Source organism: Lagenorhynchus albirostris, chromosome 3 (genome assembly GCF_949774975.1).
Source record: "Lagenorhynchus albirostris chromosome 3, mLagAlb1.1, whole genome shotgun sequence".
Classification (NCBI taxonomy): domain Eukaryota; kingdom Metazoa; phylum Chordata; class Mammalia; order Artiodactyla; family Delphinidae; genus Lagenorhynchus; species Lagenorhynchus albirostris.
The window spans coordinates 145,162,997-145,189,422 of NC_083097.1; the positions used below are offsets into that span (position 1 = coordinate 145,162,997).

Genomic DNA, 26,426 nt, shown 5'->3' on the forward strand with positions numbered 1-26,426 from the left:
CGTAACTGTGATTCTGTCTATAACATTTTTCAGCACTGTCACACTGATTTAAATTCCTGGAGGTCACAGGGCAGAGCTTTCAGAACGCACATTGGCCAACGCGCTGTTAGGCCAGCACACTATGGAATTCCCCCACCGCCTCGCTTCTAGTGACACAGTCCCTCCAGAAGCTACTGTCGTTACGAAAACAAACAAACAAACAAAAAAACACCTAGAGGACCGACCCTGAATAAGACTGACGAGCCACAGAACCACGTCTGCGCCAAGCCCAAAGCGCTCTACTTGCACCTGCGCAGTCGCTGTAGGTAGGGCGTGGCAGTCTTGGACCTTCCTCCCTTTTTTGCCTTTACGCGCCGTCAGGGCGGAAAGTCTCGCGAGACATGTGAGTTGTCGCGGGAACTACATTCAAAAAGCCCTGGCGCTTAACCGAGAGCTTGCTGAGTGAATGGGCCGGTGTCTGCGGTGCGGTGGAGTTAACGTCGAGAATCTGAGCGCGGCGAGCTGCAGCAGCAGGGGAAGGGGTGAGGAGAGAGGTAGGGGCAAGGTACCTGGATGGAAGTGCATGTGAAGAGGGAAGCTGGGGAGCGGCATGGAGAGGACTACTGGGGAGGGGAGAGCAGGGCCTAAGGAAACTGGGGGCCTGGGTCTCCGCCCAGGCTTTCAGCTGGAACAGCTTCTTCGGCGGAACTCAGTTCTTATAAACCAGGTTCCGAGCCGGTCTCAATATTCCGTTGGGCCGCTTCAACGCTCCCGAGGATTCTGCGTAGATACGGAAAGCCGGGTCCGCTGCCTGGGCCTCCGGAGGATAACAAATACTAGATCTGCGCTGTCCGGTACGACAGCCAATAGCCCCATTCGGCAATCCGAAGACTACACCAAAAAGTAACCTCATTAATAATCTTTATAATGACTACATGTTGATCATCTTTTGGATGTATTGGGTTAAATAACGTATTGTTAAAGTGAGTTTCGCCAGTATTTACTTTTTTTAAAAATGTGGCACCTAGAAAATTAAAAATCGACATGTCTTGTTCGCATTATATTTCTACTGGACAGCGCTGCCTCATACAGTTACGTGTTGGATTTTGTCCTAGTTGCTTTTTACTCATTTGTTGGTTTAATCTTCTAAAAAAAAACCCTTTAGGTAGATGTTATTGTCCTTGTTTTACGGATGACAAAACAAGACATTGGGTAAGTTGTCCAAGTTGATGCAGCCATTGAGTAGTGAAAGTGGGGTAAGAACTCAAGCAGCCTGATTCCCTGAGCTCCCTGTCTCCTAAATGCTTTGTATATGCTACGTTTCTGAGAGGCAGAACAGAAAAGTGGTTAGGAGCACCAAGCTATGGAACTAGATCCTGTTCCCATCTCATTTAGCCACTTACTACCTGATAACCCTTAAGTAACCCAATAAGTTACTTGACGTTTCTGTGCCTCAGTTTGTACATATGTAAAATGGGGGTGAAAGCCTTTTATTTCATATAGTTGTTGAGAGGATTAAATAAGATAATGTTTGCAAAGTACCGAGCACAATGTCTGGCACATATTTGCTGTGCTTGTTATTCAACCCTGGCTACCTTTCTCCGCAGATTGATAGGTTAATTCTTACACATTCATTACATCTGTTGAAGTCACTTCCTCAGGGAAATCTTTCTTGTCCATATTCCCCCTGACCCTGTCCTCACCCCACTACCCAGATTAAGACAGCTGCCCTTTGTTATAGTCTCAGCACCATATACCTCTCCCTCTTGCACTTATCACACTTGTAACTTTACGTATCAGTTATTTGATTTAATGCCTTTCCACTAATAGACTGTAAGATTCAGGAAGGCGAGGATATTGTCTAGTTTGGGGATCACATTGTATCCTTAGCAGTAGCACAGTACCTGACACAAAATAGGAATTCCAGCAAATCTTTGGAATGAATGAGAGCTAATTTTTTGGCTGCCTTGGACATTGCTGGTTGGGATGTCTTGAGGCTAGCTCTGTTTTTTCTTTGGTAAATATTGATGACAGTAGTACTTAGCTCAGGTCCATTAAGAGAATTAAATGTGATAGTGCATTTGAAGCACTCTGCCTGGCAAATGGTAAATCCTTAGCAAATATAAATTTTTATTAACAATTAGTGCAACAATTAGTGGCTGGCCCCATCATGTACAGGCTTTGGAAAGTTCTTGCATTTTAGAGCAGTGACAGGCAGCCCTGGATAACATAGGATACCTTTTTTTTCCCCCTGCTTCTAAAATCCTGTATTTCTTCCTTCATCTTCATTCTCAAAATTTTGCTTCCTAATTTACTGATAAATTGAAGACATTAGAAGGGCACTTAGGCTGACTCCCAACACTATATCTACCTGCTTATCAGTGTACCCATATGCTTTCCTTTACTTTAGATGAAACATTTATGTTCCTGTCCAAAAATCAGACCCTGCACATTCATCACTCCAGTAGTTCTCCATGTTTCTATATCGTTAGTTTTCCTTCTCTCCTGGATCTATCCCATGTCATACAAGCATGCTGTTATTTTTTTCTTAAATTTTTTTTTGTGTGTGTGGTACGCGGGCCTCTCACTGTTGTGGCCTCTCCCGTTGCGGAGCACAGGCTCCGGACACGCAGGCTCAGCGGCCATGGCTCATGGGCCCAGCCGCTCCGCGGCATGTGGGATCTTCCCGGACCAGGGCACGAACCTGTGTGCCTTGCATCAGCAGGCGGATTCTCAACCACTGCGCCACCAGGGAAGCCCTTAAAATTTTTTTTTAATTATTTTTTCTTAAAAAATTTTTTGTCTTAAAAAAAAAAAAAAACCCCAAAAACGTGATCTTACTTTCTCTCTAGCTACTGCTCCATTTTTCTGCTCTTTGCAGCAAAACTATGCTTGCTGTCTACTATTCTCCTACCATTCTTTCCAATTCACTCCAATCAGGCCCACATCTCCCCATCAAAACTACTCTTAGGGTCATCTCCTAATTGACCTCCATTAATTCAAATCCATTGGCCAGTTCTCAGTTTTCACCTTATTTAACTTAGCGTTTGGTGCAGTTGACCTTCTGCCTCCTTAGTACATTTTTTTTAATTGACTTCTAGGACAACACATGCTCTTCATTTTCCTCCCACCTCACTGGTCATGCTTGAGTATACTTTGCGGTCTTCTTTCCCACCTCATAACAGGGCTCCAACCTTTGTCCTCTTCTCTTTAATTATGCTCATACTTTGGTGATAACAAAGCTCATGTATTTATGCTAATAACTCCCAAATTTATATCTCCAGCCCATACCCTTCTCCTACTTTTATAGCCATTGCTTACTTGACATATTTCATGTTTTAAAACTTAAACCTCTTATTTTCTCTCCCAAACAGTCTTTACCCACAGTTTTTGATGCCTCAACTATCGGCAAATCTATTCTACTAGTTGCTCAGCCAGAAGCTTTGGAGGCATTTTAAAATTCTCTTTCACACATCCCACATTTCCATTTGTCAGAAAATCACGTTGGCTTTCCCTTCAAAATATATGCTGGATCTGACCATTTCTCGTCACCTCCTATGGCAGCCACTCTGGTGTGAGCGGTCATCCCACCTGATCTTTCTGCTTCCAACTTGCTTCCCTCCAAACTGTTCAGCGTATCAGCCAAAATGATCCTTTTAAATGTATCATATCTCTACTCCAGACTTTGCAGTGATGCCCCATTTCACCCAGAGTAGAAGCTAAAGCCTTTATTTACAATGGCCTGATCTCCATATTCTCCTCTGTTATCTCCTCTGACCTATATATACTCTATCTTGTTCATTCTTTGGACTTCCTTCAACTGTAGTGCTACACCTCTACTTGGAACATGACTTCCCTAAATAGTACATGGCTAATTCTCTTATCCTCTGCAAGGCTTTGCTCAGAAGTCACCTGAGGGGCTCCCCATTCAACACATTTTAAATTTTATCCTAGTTAGGATACACCCACCTCTTCCAAGCTTACTTACCCTGTTTTATTTTTTTTTTCCATTTCCACTTTCTAGTGCATTTAGTTATTATATTATTATTGCTTGTCTTCTCCTACTGGAGGGTAAGTTTTATGAAAGCAGAGCCTTTTTTGGGGTCCGCTTGACCACTTGATGTATCTGAAGTGCCCAGAATGGAGCTCGGCACATAGGCATTCAAGAAGTATGTGTTGAAGGAAATGACTACATTGACTGGAGACATGGGAGAATAACTTAATAATGGCTTGTTGCTCTTTGAAGGCAAAGCTGAGTTTAAGCCTGGCCTAAGAGCCTGGAACCAGTTTGGAAAGGATGATGAGTGAGGTTGAGTTAAAGTGGAATGTTTCTATAGATAATGTTTAAGTCTTTGCTTGAAAGTCTAGAATGAGATTGTTCTTTAATTACGCTGAACATGGTGTCTGTTTTGCATGCTTTCTTATGAATAACTAGGAAAATGCTAGTGAGTCTGTTTTCAATAAAGCACATTTAATGTGTTCAGGAAGTTAACACTGTTGTGAAAAATTGTGGACAGGCTAATCCTTACCTTATGAATCTTATTCAAAGCCATCTTTTTATATTTTAAGTAGCATTTATGCTACTATAAAGTTTTTTGGCTTCTTTTATTGTTCTCTTAACTTGGTTACCTGTATAGTGATATAATTATGAGACCATCCTACCTTAGCATTTAAGGAAGCTTAGCACACAATAACTGAATGGTTTCCTGATACTGCATTCCTTAGAAGCAAAATTAAATGTATTCATCTTTTTTTTGATTTGGTCTAAAATCGGGTAACAAAATAGTCAGAACTGGCTCTTAGAACAAGAATACAAATTTGACCATTTAAAAGTCAGGAAGAAAATCTTTAATGCTGTGTTTTTATATAGCAGTGGTATTGAATATATACATACACACACAACACACAAACACACACATATCTTTTATTATTGATATGGAGTTTTTTGTTTAAGCTTAAGTACTTTTATTTCCTCTATTTACAATAGACAGGAAAAAATCATGGAGGCAGATATAATAGCAGATCTTCGATGCAAGCTCAAAGAAGTTGAAGAAGAGCGACTAAAAGCTGCACAGTATGGTTTACAACTAGTGGAGAGCCAGAACGAATTGCAGAATCAATTGGATAAATGTCGTAATGAAATGATGACCATGACTGAGGTAGGACACTATATTCCTCTGTTTACAAAGATGTGCTTAGCTACTGAAGATCTGTGTTGTCCTGCAATTATTAATATTATTTTTATTTTCTGAGGATTTTAGGCCTAGTTCCCACCCATCCCCATTAAGAGGAAATGAAATAAATGAATATCTAATATTTTTTCTGACTCAGTGTGTTCTGAGTTTAAAAAATAAGTTATTTTCGCTCTCTTTACTACATACTGAATTTTAGACCTTGCTTTGTCTGCACTCTTCCTAGGTGACCTCACTTGTTTCATAGTTTTTGGTAACATCTAAATGCCCCATGATTGTTACACCAAGTCCTTAGTTCTCCCCTAAAGTTTAGATTTTTGTATTCAATTGCCCACTAATGGGCATCTCAGACTTAACATAAACAGAATAGTTAATTCCCTGCCCACTAACCAAACATGCTCTTGCAAAATTCTTTACCTTACTTAGTAAATGTAATAACGTTCATCCAGTTACTTGAGCCAGAAATCTAGGAGTTTTACTCAATATCTTTCTGTCCCTTATTTCTAGTATTTAATCCATTAGTAAGCTCTAAGAACTTGACCTACAAAATATCTATACCACTGCCACTCTAGTTCAGACCACCGTCATCTCTCCCTCAGATTACTACTGCAGCCTTTTGACTAGGTTGCCTGCTTCCTGCATTTGCCATTCACACCATTCATTCTTCACACATCAGCCAAGTGGTCATTGAAGAATACACAAAAGATCATGTCACAGCCCTGCTGAAAGCAAAGAGCAGCTTCCAGTTTTATTTACAACAAAATCCGAGCTCCTTACCTGGATTTGTAGATCCCCATGTGATCTGACCTCTTTCAACCTTTGACCTCATCTCAAACTACTTTCCTTTGTTCTTAGCTATACTAGTCCTGCCTTATGGGCCTTACAGGAGCTGTTGCCTCCATCTGAGTGGTTCATCCCCCACTGTCATGAGAGACATGACATGAGAGGGAATTTTGTCTGTCTTGTTCACGGCTGTATCCCTAATATTTGGCATACATTTATTGAAAGAATGAATAAGTCAGTTTTATTTAATAAATGCTCAGTATTGTATTTAAACTTTGATCTCAAAGTTTAAATATATCAGGAAAAAAAAACTAATGGCAACTCTTTTTAAAAATTTTCTCGTATTAAATCTAATTTTATTTATGTTATTTTTTAAAGCTTGTTGAAGAAGTTTGTACTAATGCCCTTTTTATCTTTAAACTTCCTTGACAGTAAGCAAAAGCCCTCTTAAATACTACTTTTGTCTTAGCACTGTATTCATCTGAGTGGTGTTATGAACATTTATGAACATTTTTCAGATGACTACATTCTGAAAGTGAGAGCTAATTCACTATTTCTGTTTATACCTTGTCCACTATTTCTTCATTTTACTCAGAGCTACAAGTAGAGCATATTATTATCAAACCAAATAGTTCTCACTAGGAAGACTTAAATGCTATTAATTTCTTTTTTTTCCTAGCAGAGAGAACTTGACTCATTGACAGCCTTAGAGCACTTTTTACTTCGTTGGCAGGACATAGAAGCAATTACCATATCCCTAGCACGAACGTTAATATAGTCTCAAAATACCTCTAGGGTTAACATTAATACTAACTACAGTTATTTCAGATTTAACATGTGGTTGTTACTTAGAAAGCAGCAAATGTGTGAAACAGGAATGATTCAGCTGAAGGTGAAAACTGCTTATGTGTGATGGCTTTAAGTTATTTTTATGTAATTGAATTATAATTGAATCTCTTTTCAGAATTATGAACAAGAAAAATATACACTTCAGAGAGAAGTTGAGCTCAAGAGTCGAATGTTAGAAAGTTTGAGCTCTGAATGTGAAGCTATTAAACAACAACAAAAAATGCACCTGGAGAAATTAGAAGAACAGCTGAGCAGAAGCCATGGGCAGGAAGTGAATGAACTAAAAAATAAGGTTTGGATATCTCTGTGTTTTAGAACAGAAATATTTCATGATTATGCAACCATGTGTAAACTTTAGGTGATAGAAGATTTTCTTAGTAACATCTATGCAAAACAGCTGAGATTAAGGGCTCCATCATTTTAATATTAGGAGTGGGAACACTGAGAAACAATAGTTCACCTAAGAGACTTGTATAAATAACATTCTATTAATTAAATAGGATTATTTAATTTTAGCAACTGAGTATTTGTTAGGGAGTTTTAGTTTAGTGGTCAGCATAACCTCCTTGCTTAGAGTGCTTAGTATGCTAGTCCCTTTTCAGAACGACTAGTTCCCTAACCTTCACTGCAACTAGTGGCACACTTTATAATTCCACAAAAGAAGCCAATAGTTTTTGGTAAATTAATGTACATTAGAGTTGATACTTTATAGTTTGTTTATTGAAGATAAACTAATACATATGATCCACTTCTTACACAATTCCATAAGGGAGGTACCATTATTATCTCCATATAACAGATGAGAAAACCAATGTTTAAACAGATTGAGTAAAGTTGGATAAGATTATAGAGCGAGAAATTAGCAGTCAAAATTTGCACTGAGGCTGTCTGATATCAAAGCCTGTTTCACTGTGTTTCATGTACCATCTTTTTTTTTTTTCATGTACCATCTTTTAAGATGTACCACCTATACTGTTAATTAATTCTCATTAAATTGACTCCCTTTTTAAATGTTTTCTCATTTTAAGTAATGGTATCAATGAAATATATTTGAGCTGGTTATGTTTTGTCCTAATATGCAGTCAAAGATAACTATCAAAATATGCTTTCATGTAATACTTAGAATCATCTTGCATACCACTCTGACAAATAATAATTCAGCTTCTCTGAAGCTTCTCTGAGTTAAGACACCAATAACTGTTAATGATGCTTTTTTTTTTTCCTGGATATTATTTTCAGTTTAGCAGTAATTTTCATTACCTAAACAAAAAAGAGTAATGTAGGAAATATTCAGAGTCTGAAGTAAAGCCTGTTATAGAGATGGCTTTTTGGTGGAGTAAAGACTAAATAATTCAAAAAATATTTTCAGTCTTATTGATGTTCTCAAATTACTTGTGCCAATAATTTGGAGCTTTATTTGCTATGTTTCTTTCACTTATTTCTCATATTTAATCCATCAACAAGTTCTCAGAACTTGAGCTATGAAATACCCATCTCTGCTATAACACTGCAGTCCAGCTCACCATCGTCTCTCCCCTACTATACAGGCAGCCTGCTTCCATCATTGCTGTCATACCACTTACTCTTCACACGGCAGCCAAAGTGGCCAGGAATCCAGACCTACTCTGATTACTTGTATGGATTATTTATATGCTTATAAAACAAGGCATGTCACTGTCTGTTAAAAGGTGCCTAGCCTTGGCCAATCATCTCACCGTACAATAAGTTTGGGTCATTCAGTGATGTTTTTCAGAAGAATGTCCACATTTCAACATAGATCAATCAGCTGAAATTTTTATTTCACATGATGAAAATAGAAAAGGGGAAAGAAATTATGCTAGAAGCCTCTTATTTTTTAAATAGAAAACAAATACCAGGATATATTCTAAGAATGTTGAGACCCTATTGAAGAGAATTCAATATAGATGATAATGAGAACCCTGGACATCAAGCAAAAGCTTTTTATTGATAACAAACCATTCAGTGAGTGTTAAGTGTGGTGCCACATGTTTTACCCACCCAATCTCAGTTGAGAGCCTCACAGTAACGCAGTGATGGTAGGTACGATCACTTAACAGTTTTACATTTGAGGAATGTAAGTGAGACAGGTTAAACCTAGGCCTGACCCTAAAGCTTCACCCTTCTGCTATAAGTTCGTTCCCTTTAAACAGGCATACCTCAGAGATACTTCAGAGTCAGTTCCAGACCACCACAAAAAAGTGAATATCACAGTAAAGTAAGTCACATGAATTTTTTAGTTTCCAAAGTAGTCTCTTGAAGTGTGCGATAGCATTCGGTCTAAAAACAACAATGTATATACCTTAATTTTAAAATATTTTATGGTTAAAAATGCTAACCATCTGAGACTTCAGTGAGTCATAATCTTTTTCTGGTGGAGGGTGTTGCCTCCATGTTGATGGCTGCTGACTGATCAGGGTGGTGGTTGCTGAAGATTGTGGTAACTGAGGCAATTTCTTAAAATAGGACAACAATGAAGTTTGCTGCATCAGTTGACTCTCCCTTTCATGAGCGATTTCTCTATAGCATCAATGCCGTTTGCTAGCATTTTATCCGCACTAGAACTTCTTTAAAAATTGGAGTCAGTTGTCTCAAACCCTGCCGCTACTTTATCAACTAAGTTTATGTTATATTCTGTATCATTTGTTGTCATTTCAACAATCTTCACAGCATCTTCACCAAGAGCAGATTCCATCTCAAGAAAACACTTTCTTTGCTCATCCATAAGAAGCAACTCCTCATCCATTAACATTTTATCATGAGATTGCCGCAATTCAGTCACATCTTCAGGTTCCACTTCTAATTCTAGTTCTCTTGTTATTTCCACTATATCTGCAGTTACTCCTTCACGGAAGTCTCGAACCCCTCAAAGTCATCCATGAGGGTTGGATTTAACTTCTTACAAGTTCTTGTTAATTTTGATATGTTGACCTCTTTCCATGAATCATAAATGTTCTTAATGGTCTCTAGAATGGTGAATCCTTTCCAGAAAGTTTTCAATTGACTTTGCCCAGATCCATTAGAGGAATCACTATCTTAGATAGCTATAGTCTTATAAAATGTATTTAAGTAATAAGAATTGAGAGTCAAAATTACTCCTTGATCCATAGGCTGCAGAATGGATGTGTGTTACCAGGCATGAAAACAATATGAATCTCGTTGGACATCTTGCTTGGGTGACCAGGTGGATTTTCAGTGAGCAGTAGTACTATTTTGAAAGGAATCTTTTTTCTGAGCAGTAAGTCTCGACAGTAGACTTAACATATTCAGTAAACCATGTTGTAAACAGATGTGCTGTCAGCCAGGCTTTATTGTTCCATTTATAGAGCACAGACAGAGTAGATTTAATATAATTCTTAAGGCGCCTAGGATTTTCAGAATGGTCAGTGAGCATTGGCTTCAACTTAAAGTCACCAGCTGCATTAGCCCCTAGCAAGAGAGTCAGCCTGTCCTTTGAAGCCAGGCACTGACTTTTCCTCTCGAGCTATGGAAGTTCTGGATGACATCTTCTTCCACTGGAAGGCTGTTTTGTGTACATTGAAAATCTATTGTTTGGTGTAGCCACTTTCAGTGATTATCTTAGCTAGATCTTCTGGATAACTTGCTGCAGCTTCTAAATCAGCACTTCCTGCTTTACCTTGCACTTTTTTTTTTATGTTATGGAGACAGCCTGTTTCCTTAAACTTCATGAACCACCTTCTGCTGGCTTCAAATTTTTCTTCTGAAGCTTTCTCCCCTCTCTCAGCCATCATAGAATTGAGGAGAGTTTGGATTAGGCTTTGGCTTAAGGGAATGTTGTGGCTGTTTTCATCTATCTAGACGTCTGAAATTTTCTCCGTATCAGCAGTTAGACTCTTTAGCTTCCTTATCATTTGTGTGTCCACTGGAGTAGCACTTTTAACTTCCTTGAAGAACTTTTCCTTTGCACTCACAGCTTGGCTAACTGTTTGGTGCAGGAGGCCTAGCTTTTGGCCTGTCTCAGCTTTTGACATGCCTTCCTCACTAAGCATAATCATTTCTAGCTTTTGATTTAAAGTGAGAGATATGAACACTGAGAGGCCATTGTTAAGGTTAGTAATTGGCCTAATTTTGAGTTGTGTCTCGAATAGGGAGGCCCTAGGAGAGGGAGAGAGATAGGAATGACCATTCATTCGGTAGAGCAGTCAGAGCACACACAACATTTATCGATTAAGTTCACCCTCTTATATGAGTGTGGTTTGTGATGCCCCAAAATAATTACAATAATAACATCAAAGATCACTGATCACCATAACAAATATAATAGTAATGAAAAAGTTGGAAAGATTATGAGAATTTCCAAAATAAGGCACAAAGACAGGAAGTGAGCAAATGCTGTTGGAAAAATCGCTTGGTAGACTCGGCTTGGCTCAGGGTTGCCACAAACCTTCCATGTGTTAAAAAAAAAAAAAAGCAATATCTGGGAAGTGCAATTAAGCAAAATGCAATAAGACAGGGTATGCCTGTATTCTTAGTGTTCCAAGATTTGGAACTATGTGACATTTTGGGAAAAGGAGTTAAATAGTCTTGTTCAGCTTGACTACCTTCCAAAATAGTTATCCTGCAGATACCAGAATAATTTGTATTGCAATTGTATGTTCTGATGACCTTCACTACCTTTTGATTTATAGATTGTGATTTTTTTTTACCTTAGTTAGAAAAACTGAAAGCCGAATTAGATGAAGCTAGGCTTAGTGAAAAGCAGCTGAAGCACAAAGTGGATCATCAGAAGGAACTCCTTTCTTGCAAATCAGAGGAAATGAGAATAATGTCTGAACGTGCACACGAAAGCATCTCTTCAGAGATGCTGGCTCTTCAAATTGAGCTAACTGAAATGGAAAGTATGAAGGTAATTTTTATGGCATGTGTATTCTGGAGTTTTCCTTTTTTCCCTTGTATATTTTTCATGTTTTTGTAATAATCCTTATGAGCTAGTTTTAAGGCTGAAATATTTTTTGGCCTAACTTTGATCTAACTAATTAAAAAATGTTTTACAGAATTTTTATTTTTTTAATTTTTTAAAATAAATTTATTTATTTTTAATTTTTGGCTGCATTGGATCTTTGTTGCTGCACGTGGGCTTTCTCTAGTTCTCTACTGTTTGTTGAGGTGCACAGGCTTCTCATTGCGGTGGCTTCTCTTGTTGCAGGCTCTAGGCGCGTGGGCTTCAGTAGTTGTGGCTCGCGGGCTCAGTAGTTGTGGCTCGTGGGCTCTAGAGCGCAGGCTCACTAGCTGTGGCGCACGGGTTTAATTGCTCCATGGCATGTGGGATCTTCCCGGATCAGGGCTCGAACCCCTGTCCCCTGCATTGGCAGGTGGATTCTTAACCACTGCGCCACCAGGGCAGCCTTACAGGATTTTTAGATGGATTACTTCAAATAAAGTAAAGCTTTAGGTTACATGATTATGTAAGGCAGACTTTACTTTTAGATTAATAAAACTTCTGGAAGAATTTAGATATTTATCCTGATCCTAGTTTGTGTCATAAAAGCCCAATATAAAAAGTTGGTAGCATGGAAGTTGATATGTATATGAGTATAATTTTTTAAAAATTTTATTATGCACCTTATAACCTTTGACTATTTCTTAGTTTTAGTTTTGGGTGTGAACCACTGCTGATAGATAAACTGAACAGCTGCTAAATGAAGGATTATTCAAGAGAGTTTCTTCTTTTTCCATTCCTGTTGAATAGACCACCCTCAAAGAAGAAGTGAACGAACTACAGTACAGACAAGAACAACTAGAACTTCTTAATACTAATTTAATGCGCCAGGTAGACCGGCTTAAAGAAGAAAAAGAAGAGCGAGAGAAAGAAGCAGTTTCTTACTATAATGCCTTAGAGGTGTTGTGATTACAGTAACATCATCTTTTCCAATTTATAATAAATTGTTTTCTTGCTAATCTAATCTCTATTAGCTAAATTGTTTTCTTTTGAACTTAGAAAGCTCGTGTAGCAAATCAAGATCTTCAGGTGCAGCTAGACCAGGCACTCCAGCAAGCCTTGGACCCTAACAGTAAAGGCAACTCTTTGTTTTCAGAGGTACTTAAAATATTCCATTGATTAAATTGGCATTTCACTTAATAAAAGCATAATTAAACATGTTAATATTTTCTAGGTGGAAGATCGAAGGGCAGCAATGGAACGTCAGCTTATCAGCATGAAAGTCAAGTATCAGTCACTAAAGAAGCAAAATGCATTTAATAGAGAACAGATGCAAAGAATGAAGGTACAGAATTATTATGATCAAAGATTTATTAAACCTATTTTGAATCAGCATTACATGTACAGATATATCAAAGAAGGCGTCTTTTCCTTCAAGGAATATACTTACATAATTATTTCTAGAACTGCATGATTTTAGAAAAAACTTTTTAATTGAATGAAAGATCCCTTTTATATTTTATTTTAAAAAATTAATTCTGTGTAGATTTAGAAGTGGTATTTTTAGCATCCATTGATTGATTGAGTTTTTAATTGTTACTCACTAGCCTTGCCAGAGAAATTGAGCTTTTAATTGTTACTCACTAGCCTTGCCATTAGCTCTTTCTTTGTAGAGTGGGAAAAAACAAGTATTAAAAAGTTTTTCTTTCCTACTGTTGGCCTAGTTTCTTTCTGAGGATAGCCCTAAGGTTCCTACTTCAACTAAAACTAGCTCTCTCACAAATCTTCAATTTTCCCACAAAGGCTTAGTTATAGACTGAAATTTGAATTTCCTTTCCTTGTAGTTTCTCAAGTCAAGCATATAATCCCTTCTGATTTTGAGGGTTTGTTGGGCGTCATTTCAGTCAAACAGCTGGTAACAGAAAAACATGCTGAAGTTAGAAAGATTCCAGTATTGTACCAATCCTTAGACTCCTGATCCCTGATCTGTTGTGCCTAACTCTCCTGAGGTGTTAACTAGAAGTCTGTAAGGCTTCCCGCCTCTTTTTCAGGATGATGAGATTCACCAAAGAAATAGGAAAGGTCAATGATTAAACTTTGGCATTAGATGAACTTGGGATTGAATCCTAGTCTGTCACTTGTTAGTTGTGTGACCTTGAGCAAGTATTTTTATTTGGCAGAGCATCAGTCACCTCATCTGTAAAATAGAGATGATACAACTTGACTCTTAGAGTTGTCCTGGAGTTAAATGAAGTGCTGACTTAAACAATAGCTGTGGCTTTTATTTCTAAGGATTTTAACTGTGCCATCTGGTTTACTGAGGCTCTCCCCTATCTGGGAATTGTTTCTTTGTAAATTTTCTCATATTTGCTCTGTTTTCTTTTTGTATTTGTTGGGCTACTGTTATTAATCTCTGAATGTTCCCGTGATACCCCAGACTGTCTTTAGACACAGGTAGCATTCTGAATCTTCTGAGGCTAAATGTGTCTAGCCTCCAGTTTGAAGCAGGAACAAAGAGTGGATCCTTAAAAATGTTAAAACTCACCTTTCTCTCTTACTTGTAACCATAGCTAAAACTTTGTATCATTGCTCGCTTTACTCAAAAATGTATTTAAATTAATTGACATTTTTTAAGAACTCCAGAAATTTCCAAAGGCAGAAAGGATTGCTAGGTTTAGATTTTAGTTAATTTCCTTCTGATTGCTGTGTAACTCCAAGTTTAGGTGGAGTCATAATAAGGTAAGTTGATTGCTGCTCTTACAAAATAAATTTATACTTGTATTAAAGGTTGCTTCAGTATCCTTAGATTGCCTTTTACCTTTGCTTTCCATCCTTGTTCTTTGTGAATCGAACATTTGTGAATGTGAGTAGCTTAATAATTTCCCCCCCTTAATACTACTGAAGTTAATCAAAATTTTTGAGAAACTGCTTCAGACCCTTAATGAGAGTGCATATGATGAGTACAGCACAGCATTTGGCCAGGCTCATTTACTGCATAAGTGATGTGCTTCCAGACCACAGCCATGCAGCTCAATTATGTTTCACAGAAGTACAAATAATTGTTATGGACTTCAAATATCACTCATAAGTAGTCTAAATAAGTACTAAAGTGTTATGTCTAACTAGATTATTGGTATAAAATGTTTTCAAATTTTTCTAGTCTAGTATTAGACTAGAAATAGCTAATTAGTTTAGCTTCCCAAATGAGGTCAAAGTAATATAGTACAAAATATGAACTGTATCGAAAATATGGTTATCAGACTCTTCCTCTCCCCGACTCAATTTTTATGGGAGGAGGGATTTTTTTTTTTTCTAGTTACAAATCGCCACATTGCTACAAATGAAAGGGTCTCAAGCTGAATTTGAACAGCAAGAACGGTTACTTGCCATGCTGGAGCAGAAGAATGGGGAAATTAAACATCTCTTAGGTGAAATTAGGAATCTGGAGAAATTTAAGGTATGTATAAACACCTTTAAAAAACACAGCCAAATTTTGGTTTGAGTATCTTAATCCTTCTAACTTGAACGAGTTTCTTTATTATGTAATTAATGTATAATTTCCGTTGAGATTTACCAATATTTAATGTTTTCTTCTAGTTTCTTTATGCTTTTCATATCTGTTGCTGTTGTAAATTGTAACTCAGTTATACTCAGAGTGCCCATATCTTTAGTGTACAACTTAATGAGTTTTACATACATATACCCCCTTATAATTACTCCCCAGCTCACAATATAGAATACTTCCAGCACTCCAGAGCAGCACTGTCATGTCCCTTTTAAGTGAGTCCTCCCACCTTCTAACTTTGTATCAGCTTTACATGTACAGATACTCTTGAACTTCGTATAAATGGAATCATTCATTACATACTCTTTTGCTTCTGTCTTCCACTCAACATTATGTCAGTGAGATTTGTTCCTCCTGTTGAGTGTTACCAGTAATTGATTCTTCTTCGGTGCTCTCCACCTCTGTTGTTTAATGGATGCATAGTAATACTTTTGTCACATTGTCCAATATTATGTGGCAACTGGAATTCATAGAGGTCTTTAATACGCTATTTAAAATTTTTTGAAATAAATTCAAAGTCCCAGAAAAGTCATGAAATTATTTCTATACACCCTTCACCCAGATTCCCCAATTATCAATTTCACCACATCTGCTTTTTTATTTTCTCTCTCTCCATGTGTGTACATTTTTATCTTAAACATTTGAGAGTAAGTTGCAAACCAGATACCCCTTAACCCTTATGTTGTACCTCAGTGTTGAAGCTTATCCTTTTACATAACCGTAGTATTGATACAATGATCAAAATCAGGAAGCTAACATTGATATGTAGTTTTGGCTAAGTTGCCTTTTATATTTTACCAATTACCACTAATGTCCTTCTTGGAAAACAAAAATACCCAAATGCTTTCCTTTCTAGGGTCCAATCCGTGATCATTGTCTTTTTTTTTTTATTTTTATTTTTTTTATTTTTGCGGTACGTGGGCCTCTCACTGTCGTGGCCTCTCCCGTTGCGGGGCACAGGCTCTGGACGCGCAGGCTCTGGACGCGCAGGCTCAGTGGCCATGGCTCACGGGCCCAGCCGCTCCACGGCATGTGGAATCTTCCCAGACCGGGGCACGAACCCGTGTCCCCTGTATCGGCAAGCCGACTCTCAACCACTGCGCCACCAGGGAAGCCCCATATGTTGTCTTTAATTGCCAAGTCTCTTTAGTCTCCCTTAACCTGGAACAATTCTGTAGGCTTTCTTCAACTTTTATGACCTTGACATTTTTTAAGAGTACAGCCGTTTGTTTTGTAGATTTTCTCTCATTTTAGAGGGTGTGTGATATAATTAGATTCAGGCTATGTATTTTTGATGGAAAACTACAGGAGTAGTATTATACCCTTCTCAATGTGTACATCAGGTGGCACATAATGTCTGTTTGTACCATAACTGGTTATATTAACCTTGATTGGTTGTGGTTATGCCTGCAGGTTTCTCCAGTGTACGGTTATGATTCTTCCCTTTGTAATTAATAAATATCTTGGGGGGAGTTACTTAGACCAAGTATATATCTGTTTTTCCTTATACTTGAACATCCATTGATGATTCTTGCCTGAAACAGGTTCTGTGATGATTGCCAAATGATAATTTCATCATTCCTTCTACATTTATTAGTTAGAAGAATAATAAAGGGATTGAAAAGAACTTTCCTCCTCGTTTATTTATTTATTGATATCATATAGCCTCATGAATTCTTATTTTATCCTATGGATTGTAGTCTGTAACTTCTTTATTTACTCTGATCGCCCAGATTTGGCCAGCAGGAATACTTCCTTACTCTGACACAACAAGATATTCCTAGCTCACCTGCCCCAGCCTTGGAATCAGCATTTCTGCAAGGAGCATGGGTTCCTTTAAGTGTTCAATGGCACTTAGAAACCAAGAAATGGGCATTAGATGTGCTTATTGCTACTGGAATGTCATCACTTCTAGACCCTTTTAGCAGACAGAACTAGAAGTCTGTGTGCGTATATTTAGTGTATTTATGTATGTGTTATATGCATATTTATGAATGCTTTGTGTGAATAGGTTTGTGTGAGTATATGTATTTATATATATATATACACATAAGAAAACCTTGATTTCATACTTAATAACTCCAGTTTGAATCTGATACCACAGGCTTCATTGCCTACCCCATTTTATCCACCAGTGAAAAACCTGGCGGTTATTGTCCTCAATATATTTGCTTATTTACTCATTCTTAGAATACATATATTGATAGTTTCAGAATTACCCTACTCACTGAAGTTCAGGATTTGTTTGTAGTTCTTTTTGTTTTTAGCCTGAGGGTATATAGTCAAAATACTGTGTTCAAAAGTTAACTTGGGTTTTTTTTTCCCCCTCCTCCCTTACTCCTCTTTGGTATGAGTGTGTTATGCATCTGAAATACAGTTAGGTTTGTTTGTTTCTGTTTCTATTTTGTTTTGTTGCCCTCCATCCATCCTTGTTGAATTTATGTATATACTTTTTTCCATGTGAAACATTAACAAGGTTCTAAAAGAACTATAAAGAAGATACACTCAGAGACATATCTGTCTGCCCATCCCTCCTATGCTGTTTCCACCCCACCCCTTTAGGTAGCCAATTTCATTTGTTTCTGATTTACTCATGCTGTTTCTTTTTGCAAAAAGAGCAGCTTTATATAGGCTTTCTTTTCTCCCTTTTTTTTTTTTGGACAAAATGTAGCAATAACACAGATAGTCTTTTATACTTTCCTTTTTTTCATTTAACTTTAACCTGGAAATCACTTCATCTCAGTTTAGAGAGACTTCCTAATTCTTATTAACAGCAACAAAGAATTCCATTGTATGGATTCTCATACATTCTCCTGTTTCTGGGTATTTAGATTATTTCCATTATTTTGCAGTTATATACAGTGCTATATATACAGTGCTACAAAGTACATTTTGCATATATTTGCATTTCCTTATTGTTGTAGATGTATCATCAGGGATAATTCCTACAGTGCAATTGCTGGGTAAAAAGTAAATTAATAGATAGTTTTGTTAGATGTTCCCAAACTCCTCCACATGGCTTGTACCAATTTAGATTCCCGCTGGCAATAATGTATCATAGTGCATATCATTGTTTTATAGGTGTATTTATTTGCCTGTGTGTATAGAGGACTTAACACGTTTTCTTGTAGTATTTGTACAGTTTCACTTTTTACATTTAGAGATCTGATCTCTACTGAATTTTATTCTCGTGTATAGTGTGAGATATAAGTTGAGTTTTATCTTTTCCAAATAACTAGCCAGTTGTCCCAGCATCATTTATTAAGAAGTCAATCTTGGTGGCAGTGATTTGTTTATTTATTTACTTTATTTATTTATTTACTGGCTGCACTGGGTCTTCGTTGCTGCACGCGGGCTTTCTCTAGTTGCGGCGAGCAGGGGCTACTCTTCGTTGCAGTGTCCAGGCTTCTCATTGTGGCTTCTCTTGTTGCAGAGCATGGGCTCTAGGCATGCGGGACTCAGTAGTTGCAGCACATGGGCCCTAGAGCTCGCAGGCTTCAGTAGCTGTGGTGAGTGGGCTCAGTATTTACAGTGCATGGGATCTAGGGCATGCAGGTTCAGTAGTGGCTCGCGGGGTCTAGAACACAGGCTAAGTAGTTGTGGCACATGGGCTTAGTTGCTCCACAGCATGTGGGATCTTCCCGGACCAGGGATCAAACCTATGTCACCTGCATTGGCAGGCAGATTCTTAACCACTGTGCCACCAGGGAAGTTCCTGTGGCAGTGATTTAATATGACACCTATACCATATATCAAATATCCATTTATGTTTGAGTCTATTTCTGGATTTTCCATTCTATTCCACTGGCCTACTTCTCTGCACATCAGACTCATGCTTTTAATTTTAGAGGTTTTATAGTATGTTTTGTCTGGTAAGGCTATTCTCCCACCATAGCTTTTCTTTCTCAGCATTTTTCCTGGCTATTCTTTCATGTTTGTTTTTCCCTATGAACATCTTGTCTAGCTCCAAAAAAAATTTGTTGGCATTTTTATTAGGATTGCATTGAATTTATAAATTAACTTAGGGAGCACAGATATCTTCTCACTAAAGAATTAATTAAAGTTTACAAATGACAAATTTTGTAAACATTAATAACCTTTTAGGCATTCTAAATTGTAGCTGTTAGTGTATCATAAAATTTTAAGTTTATATAACTTTCTTTCTCTTGTAAGAACTGTTGAAAGGACTGCAATTTTGGTTAAATTTGCAAAACATCTCTTGGCAGGTGTATGTGGCTCACTAGTGGACTCTGCACTATACTTTGACAATTACAGCTTTAAATTAGGGGCTTTTACCTGCAATCTCTGAAATTGTTTACACGTTTTTAAGCAGAGTTACATTTTTTTTTCCCCTAGAGAAATTGTACAGAGATTCCATCAGAATCTCAGAAGAGTGGGCACCAAAAATAACTGTAAGGATCTCCACTCTTTTTTATATTTTTGTAATTTATGGCTTTGTCATAAAGGCCAGAACTAAACCCTGTGAGTATTTGTTTCTTCCATTTTAAAAGCCAGAAGAGAGAAACCAGAGGGAGGATACAGGTGTACTTAGAACCATAGGCTTTGGAGACAGATCTGCGTTCAGATTCTCTCTTCTCAGTTTACTTGCCTGTAGCATTGTGAGCCAGTTCCCTCATCTGTAGGAGAGGAATGCTCATTCTTGTACCTACTTCAGAAGGTAAATGAGTTAAGTGGATAGTGCTTAGCACAGTGTCTGCCATATGATAAGCATTCAATAAGTGGTAGCTGATACTATTATTAATAAACCTATGCTAACCTAATTTGTTACTTATTTTAAGTAATAAGAATTGTTTTCTTTAGAGTTTATATGAAAGTATGGAATCTAAGCCTTCAGCCAACTCTGTTGCTCTGGAAGATGACACCTATTACACAGATTTACTTCAAATAAAGCTTGAAAACTTAAAGTAAGTGTTGGGGGCCTGGGAAGACAGAGACTTTTTTGACTTGCTTATAATAAGTGGTTATAGTTTCGTTTTTAAATTGCCAAAAGAAAATCCCAGAAAGGAATGGCAACAGAAATACCTCTGTGTAGCAAATGAGATTTATTCAAGATATAATTAGTGCTGGTTATTGAAGAAAAATACTTTCAATGAATAATGAAATGTTTTTAGTTCTTTATGTTTTTCATAAAGCTTTTCAGATTAGTAAGTAAAAAAGAACTTTAAAGTAGAAAATGTTCTTATAGTCTAAATTTTTAAAGAATAAATATCATGTAACTTAAAACTTAAAGGAATTTATTTATACATGCGTAAATGTGGAAAATATGCCCCCCTTTGTTCATTTCCTTTGAAATGAGATTGTTTTTCTAATTTGAAACTGCTATTGTTAAATATAAAAAAGCTTATTTTGCTTATTGTTTCTTTGTTACTAAAAACCCAGGGAAATACATTTTACTAAGAGTTCAAATATATAATATAGTAAATAATTTGTAGTAACTATTACACTTGCTTATTGTGTTATTTTAATATTCCTTGGTTCTCTTTTTTTTTTTAATTAATATAGCAAAGAGAATGAAAGCACTAAAGGTGAATTGTCCATCCAGCGAATGAAAGCATTATTTGAGAGCCAGCGGGCTCTGGATATTGAGCGAAAACTTTTTTTGAATGAAAGGTGCCTCCAGCTTTCCCAAAGTGAAAATATGAAACTGAGAGCTAAACTAGATGAGTTAAAACTGAAGTATGAACCTGAAGGTATGTATGTCTCATATTTTGTCTTTTCTATCACGAGAAGCTCTGAGAGATCATATTTTTTTTTCCTTGCTACAGCTTTATGCACATCATATTACAAACTAATTTGTGGCTATGTATCTGTATTTAATAAATTTATTGCTACAAAATGTGTAGGAAAATTCAAAGAAACTGGGTACTAGATGTGCATGAATATAATGGGTATTCTTTTTGGATATCTGTATAGTAGAACCTTGACATTTGAGACTTTTCCATTTAAGATTGCAGCATCTTACATAATACCAAAGAGTTCAGTTTTGTTGAGGCAACTGATGTTTGAGAGCTATATTAGTTAATACTAATGTTTATAGAAAACTTAAAATAATGGAGACTTAAACAAGATAGGTATTTATTCCTCTCCCTGATAAAAGTCTGGAGGGGGCATTCTAAGACTGATCAATGTCAGGATCTAGGCTTCTTTTGCATTGTTCATCAACATATATCTCCTTGAGCAGAATTTAGTTACATGGCCTTACCTGCCTATAGGAGTAGCAGAGAAATTCAGCCTTGATTCTCAGGGTCCATGTTCCCAACTAAATCTTTGGGATTCTATTAAGGAATAGCAGGACGGATATTAGAGGACAACTATCAAGTGTAATCACTGAGATAGGAAATAGCCTAAGCATGTAGGCTCTGCATATGATACATTTTAAAAAGTGATTTTACATTATGTAAATTAAAAAATAAAAGGCCCAAAATAAAAGAGTCTAAGAATGTGATGGTTCTTAGACCAAAAAAAAGTTCTGTTACATGTTTTAGGTTATAGATTTTTCAGCCCCTATACTGTTCACATGCCTACAACTTTCTCTTCATTATTATTTCAGTGACTGAAGTGATTCTCAACAATAGTGGGGAGGTTGTCAGCAATAATAAGGATTCTTTATAGTTTAAAAAAGCTTCTTTTTCCCTTATCCTTTCTCCCTTCCCTGATTAATAGCCTGTCCTGATTAAGAATTATCCATTTCAAATTTCAAAGGTCTGCTGTGAACTGAATACAGCAAGCAGGAGGAAGTATAATGAATCTAGATGGTGTGGATTTCAAAGGAGCAGTGCTAGAGAAAGGGAAAATACTGATTTAAAAACAATAGTGATACCAACAGGAACACCAGCCCCACATTCAACCATGGTTTCTCCAACCTCACCAATATTTTGATATTGAAAATGAAAGACACATTGGTATGGGGGTACAGAAAAGGTATTAGAACAGTTAATTCTGTGACTGTGTATATGGACCCGCATAAGGGATGGAATGATGTTATGTTAATCCTTATAAGACACAGTATTGAGTCTTCACTCAATGGGTGCTTTTAATCCCCATTTTACAGGTAAAGAAAACAAAGCTCACGCCTTAGATTAAATGTGAATGCATATAGCACATTAACACGGTGCTTTACACTTAGTAGTTGCTCAATAAATGATGACTATTATTATTCAAGGTTTAAAAAAAGAAAGAATACAAAGCTCAGAGAGGTTAAGGACTTTCCCAAGGTCACCCAGCTGCAGAGTGTTGTTAGCACTAGGATTAGTACCTGGATTCCTTGACTCTTCGCCACTATATCCTTCCTGATTTCCATGGTGAGATCTTATGAAGCCCCATGCAACTTCTATCATAACCCTAGAAGAGACCATTTAAGTGTTCATTCCTAGAGAGTCAAATATATTGAGATCCTAAGGAAAAATTTATAGCCAGATAACCTCGAAAAGATATAGTTACTGGAATCCATGAAAAAGAAAGGATTAAAGACAATGTATTTCAGTAAGGAGATGAATGGGTTTTAAAGGAATGGAAGTGGGAAAAAAGGAAAGGAAAAAAATACATTTATAACTAGTTTTACCTTATGTTGATTGTGTGTTTGATTTATTGACTAGGTCTATTTTTAATTGGTTTTTTTCTCAGAGAAAATTGAAGTGCCTGTACTCAAAAAGAGGCGTGAGGTACTTCCTGTGGATATAACCACCCCTAACGATGTATGTACCACCAGTGCTGTTGAGGAAGAAGTTTATAGATTACCACCTAAGAAAGAGGAGGTACAGTCCTGTCCTAACAATTTAGAAGATAACTTGCAATTGGAAAAGACAGTTTCTGTAAGCACATCAGGAGTCATTCTGTCTCCTTACAAAAATCTGTCCGTGGGTCCTCAGCCAAGGAAGGAAAAGAAATGTGTGAAACTTATAGGAGTTCCAGCTGAGTCGGAAGCCTTAAGTGAAAGAAGTGGAAACACCCCTAACTCTCCCAGGTCAGTGTCCTCTTTCCTTCAAGGCAGTGAGCAGCCTTCTCCATCTCTTCTCTATCGCTGCATGAACTGCACTATCTGTTTCTTTATCTATTTTCTTAGTATTGCATGCAGTATAATTCCCCAATTTCATCTGCCTACCTTCCGATTTTCTAAAACTTTAAGAAAGACTAAAATGATTACAGGGGAAAAGGACTCCTGAATAAGGGAATTGTTTTAAAAAGTAACACTTTTCTATGTCATGAGGCAGAAATACTGCAGTCTAGTACCTCTTTGAATGTTTTGTTGGTTTGAATAAATGTACAGTTTTATTTTTTTCCTGGTTCAAGAGTTGCCGTGAAAAAAAATTAACTTATATCCTAAAAGGGCTTTCCATTAGTCTAAGAAATTTCAGCCTTCCAAAAAACTGTTAGGTGAAATGTTTTATGGCTTTCGAAATTGTTTATCCTAAGCCTTCAAGAATGTGCTTTAATACCTATTCTGACATTTTAAAATATCACAGGTAATTCATTTTCAATTTACACCCAAACTTCAAAGCCTCTAGTTTCTGCATAATTGAGTTTGTGACTAAAAGAGGAAGTGTCAGACGTGTGTCTGTAGGAATTAATGTTTTAAGGACCTTATCCTTTAAAAAAAAATTAAAATAATAGAAGGCAGAAGGTAAGAGAAGTGAGTGGAAGGAAAAGGTAGGTACAGTGGCTGAGGTTAGGGTGGTATAAGAAACACATTCTTGGGCTTCCCTGGTGGCTCAGTGGTTGACAGTCCGCCTGCCAATGCAGGCGACACGGGTTCGTGCCCCGGTCCGGGAAGATCCCACATGCCGCGAAGTGGCTGGGCCCGTTCATGGCCCATTGGCCATGAGTCATGGCCGCTGAGCCTGCGCGTCCAGAGCCTGTGCTCCGCAACGGGAGAGGCCACAACAGCGAGAGGCCCGCGTACTGCAGGTGTGTGTGGCAGGACCAAGAATGGGCAAAAAAGAAGTGAATGTGGAAAATGGAGAAGGTAAAAAAAGATGGTAAAAGATGAAGGATGTCTTTATGCAGTGGAATGAAAAATGTAATTAAAATAAATAGACATTCTAAAAATTAAGCATATTGATTTGAAAATAGTTAGCTTGGATTGTCTGCTATGAAAGGAGATCTTTAAGGTACTCCCAGGGTCAGTCTTTGATGGAGGGGTACAGAATAAGACATTTTACTAGTATGCATTCGAATTGAAATGGTAAGACATAGCCCACCTTATGTAAAAGGGCTTTCTTGTATGTTTTATCTGATTTGTCTTCAAGTCTTCCGTGCTACTAAACAGTATTCAACAAAGAAAGCACTTCAACAATATTGCAGTTATTAGAATTAGTAATAGGAGTAATGTATTACTCCATTTCTTGAAATTTTATGTAATCACATTATAACCCATAAGTCACATAAAATCAAAGCTTAATATTCTCAAGGAAGAAGCAGCTTTAAATGAATGATATCTGATACACACATGGTTTCGAGTAGTTCTGAAGTGAATTCAACAGGTTATGCTTGTATATATGTGATTCACTGTGTATGTGTGTTTTGACCATTGTATATTCCTGGAGGTGAATTTCCAGAAATGATCAGTGCAAACCTTACTATCTACGTTGTCTTCATTTCTTTTTCTGCCTTTTTTTGCTTGATAAAAATTATTTAAGCAAATGTATTTAGCTACTTGTTTGACTCAAGTAGCACGTTGGAATGTTTTTGTCTTGCTAAACAAAAACAAATAAAATAACAAAACATTTGTTTTTGTGTGTGTGTGTGTGTCCATCTGCTAACTTTAGATGTTTCCAACCTTTTGCTCTCTGCATGCTTAACTTAGACACACAATCCTATGCTAATATTGTAATAATAAATACGGCTTTTATTGGGAACTTCACTATTGCATGCTTTATAAATTTAATTGATGCTCTTGTTATAAAATATCCTTATAGGCACTTTAAAATATCTCTTCACTTTTTTTTCTTAAATTATTATTTTGCTAGTTGAAATTCAATTTGAGTTTTTTTAATGAGATAAATAGACGTCTATTCATGCAGCCCAGGATTCCTTGTTAATTTTTATCTTGCGTTTGCCTTTTGTAAGTCATGTTAACATTAAAATACTGCTCTAGCATTAAAATTTTTTTTGTTAGTTGTGTTTATCATGATAGGCACCCTCATTATATTTTAATTCTTTAATTTAGGCCTTGCCATGGCTTTTTATTCAACCTTAAAGACATTTCTTTAGACATCTGAAAAATTAAGTCTATTGATATAAAAAGGTTCTTTTAGTGCAGCAGTGACTTAGTTTTTTTAATGGTATTGAAGTCAACTATAATTTTTCTCCTTATATACCTAAAAAAAAAAAAATCACCATGTCTCCTTAAGAGGTCCATTATACTGGTGGATTGTTTCTTCTTTAATTTTTCCTAACCACATTTGAATTCAGAGTGGATGCTTTAATGCCTGTAGGTTAGCTGCTGAATCAAGGCTTCAAACAGAAGTTAAAGAAGGGAAAGAAACTGCAAGCAAATTGGAAAAGGCAACCTGTAAGAAATCACACCCTATTGTATACGTGTCCTCCAAATCAACTCCAGAGACCCAGTGCCCTCAGCAGTAAAGACTTAATAAGAGTAAGGTACCACTTGCCCAAAAGATTGCTCTGGAGGTTAGTTAAGATTGTCTTTATCTGAAGTATACCATCTTGTAGCTTATTTCCTTCTACTCATTGTGCCAGGAACTGGCACTTTCATGCTCCTTTCACCAAACATTCAAAATGTGGTTGTGATTCTAACCAGGAGAGTTCCCTAAGTGATGAACTATGAATCACAGTGAAGAAACCATTAGCTGAAGGAAAGTGTTATTACAAATTTATTGGTTACATTGTATATAGATTTTTAAAGTACCTTCAGAGCCATATATATTTGAAAAGAGAACACATTAACTATTATATTTTTCTATGTACATTTTTATGAACGTAGTTTTTCACTGTGTCGTGAAAATAGAAAACTTGGTTTAAAAATATATATTATATTGTAACTAGATTTTGTCAGCGTGTAAAGCACATATGTTCATCTTTGTATTCATATACATGATTTAAATTTTGTCTCAATTACATAAAAAAATAATTTTGAAATTTAAAATAAAACTGCTATAAT

At 36.8% G+C, this 26,426-nt stretch overlaps 1 protein-coding gene across 5 annotated transcripts; it reads left to right on the plus strand.

Annotated features, from left to right (window-relative positions):
• The first annotated feature begins 421 nt into the window (after positions 1-421).
• Positions 422-26,268, plus strand: SPDL1 (spindle apparatus coiled-coil protein 1). Of its 5 annotated transcripts, XM_060146538.1 has the most exons (12): positions 455-882; positions 4,967-5,138; positions 6,919-7,095; positions 11,494-11,688; positions 12,532-12,681; positions 12,781-12,879; positions 12,956-13,066; positions 15,038-15,178; positions 20,108-20,211; positions 20,810-20,997; positions 22,931-23,270; positions 25,741-26,268. In XM_060146538.1, exons 1-12 carry the CDS (start codon positions 590-592, stop codon positions 25,886-25,888), a joined length of 2,118 nt encoding a protein of 705 aa, XP_060002521.1. In that variant the 5' UTR covers positions 455-589; the 3' UTR covers positions 25,889-26,268. The 5 variants fall into 5 exon arrangements, with proteins under 5 accessions (XP_060002524.1, XP_060002521.1, XP_060002522.1 ...); XM_060146541.1 differs by lacking the exon at positions 25,741-26,268 and having other exon boundaries at positions 422-533; positions 22,931-23,719; XM_060146539.1 differs by lacking the exon at positions 12,532-12,681.
• The last annotated feature ends 158 nt before the right edge of the window (positions 26,269-26,426 follow it).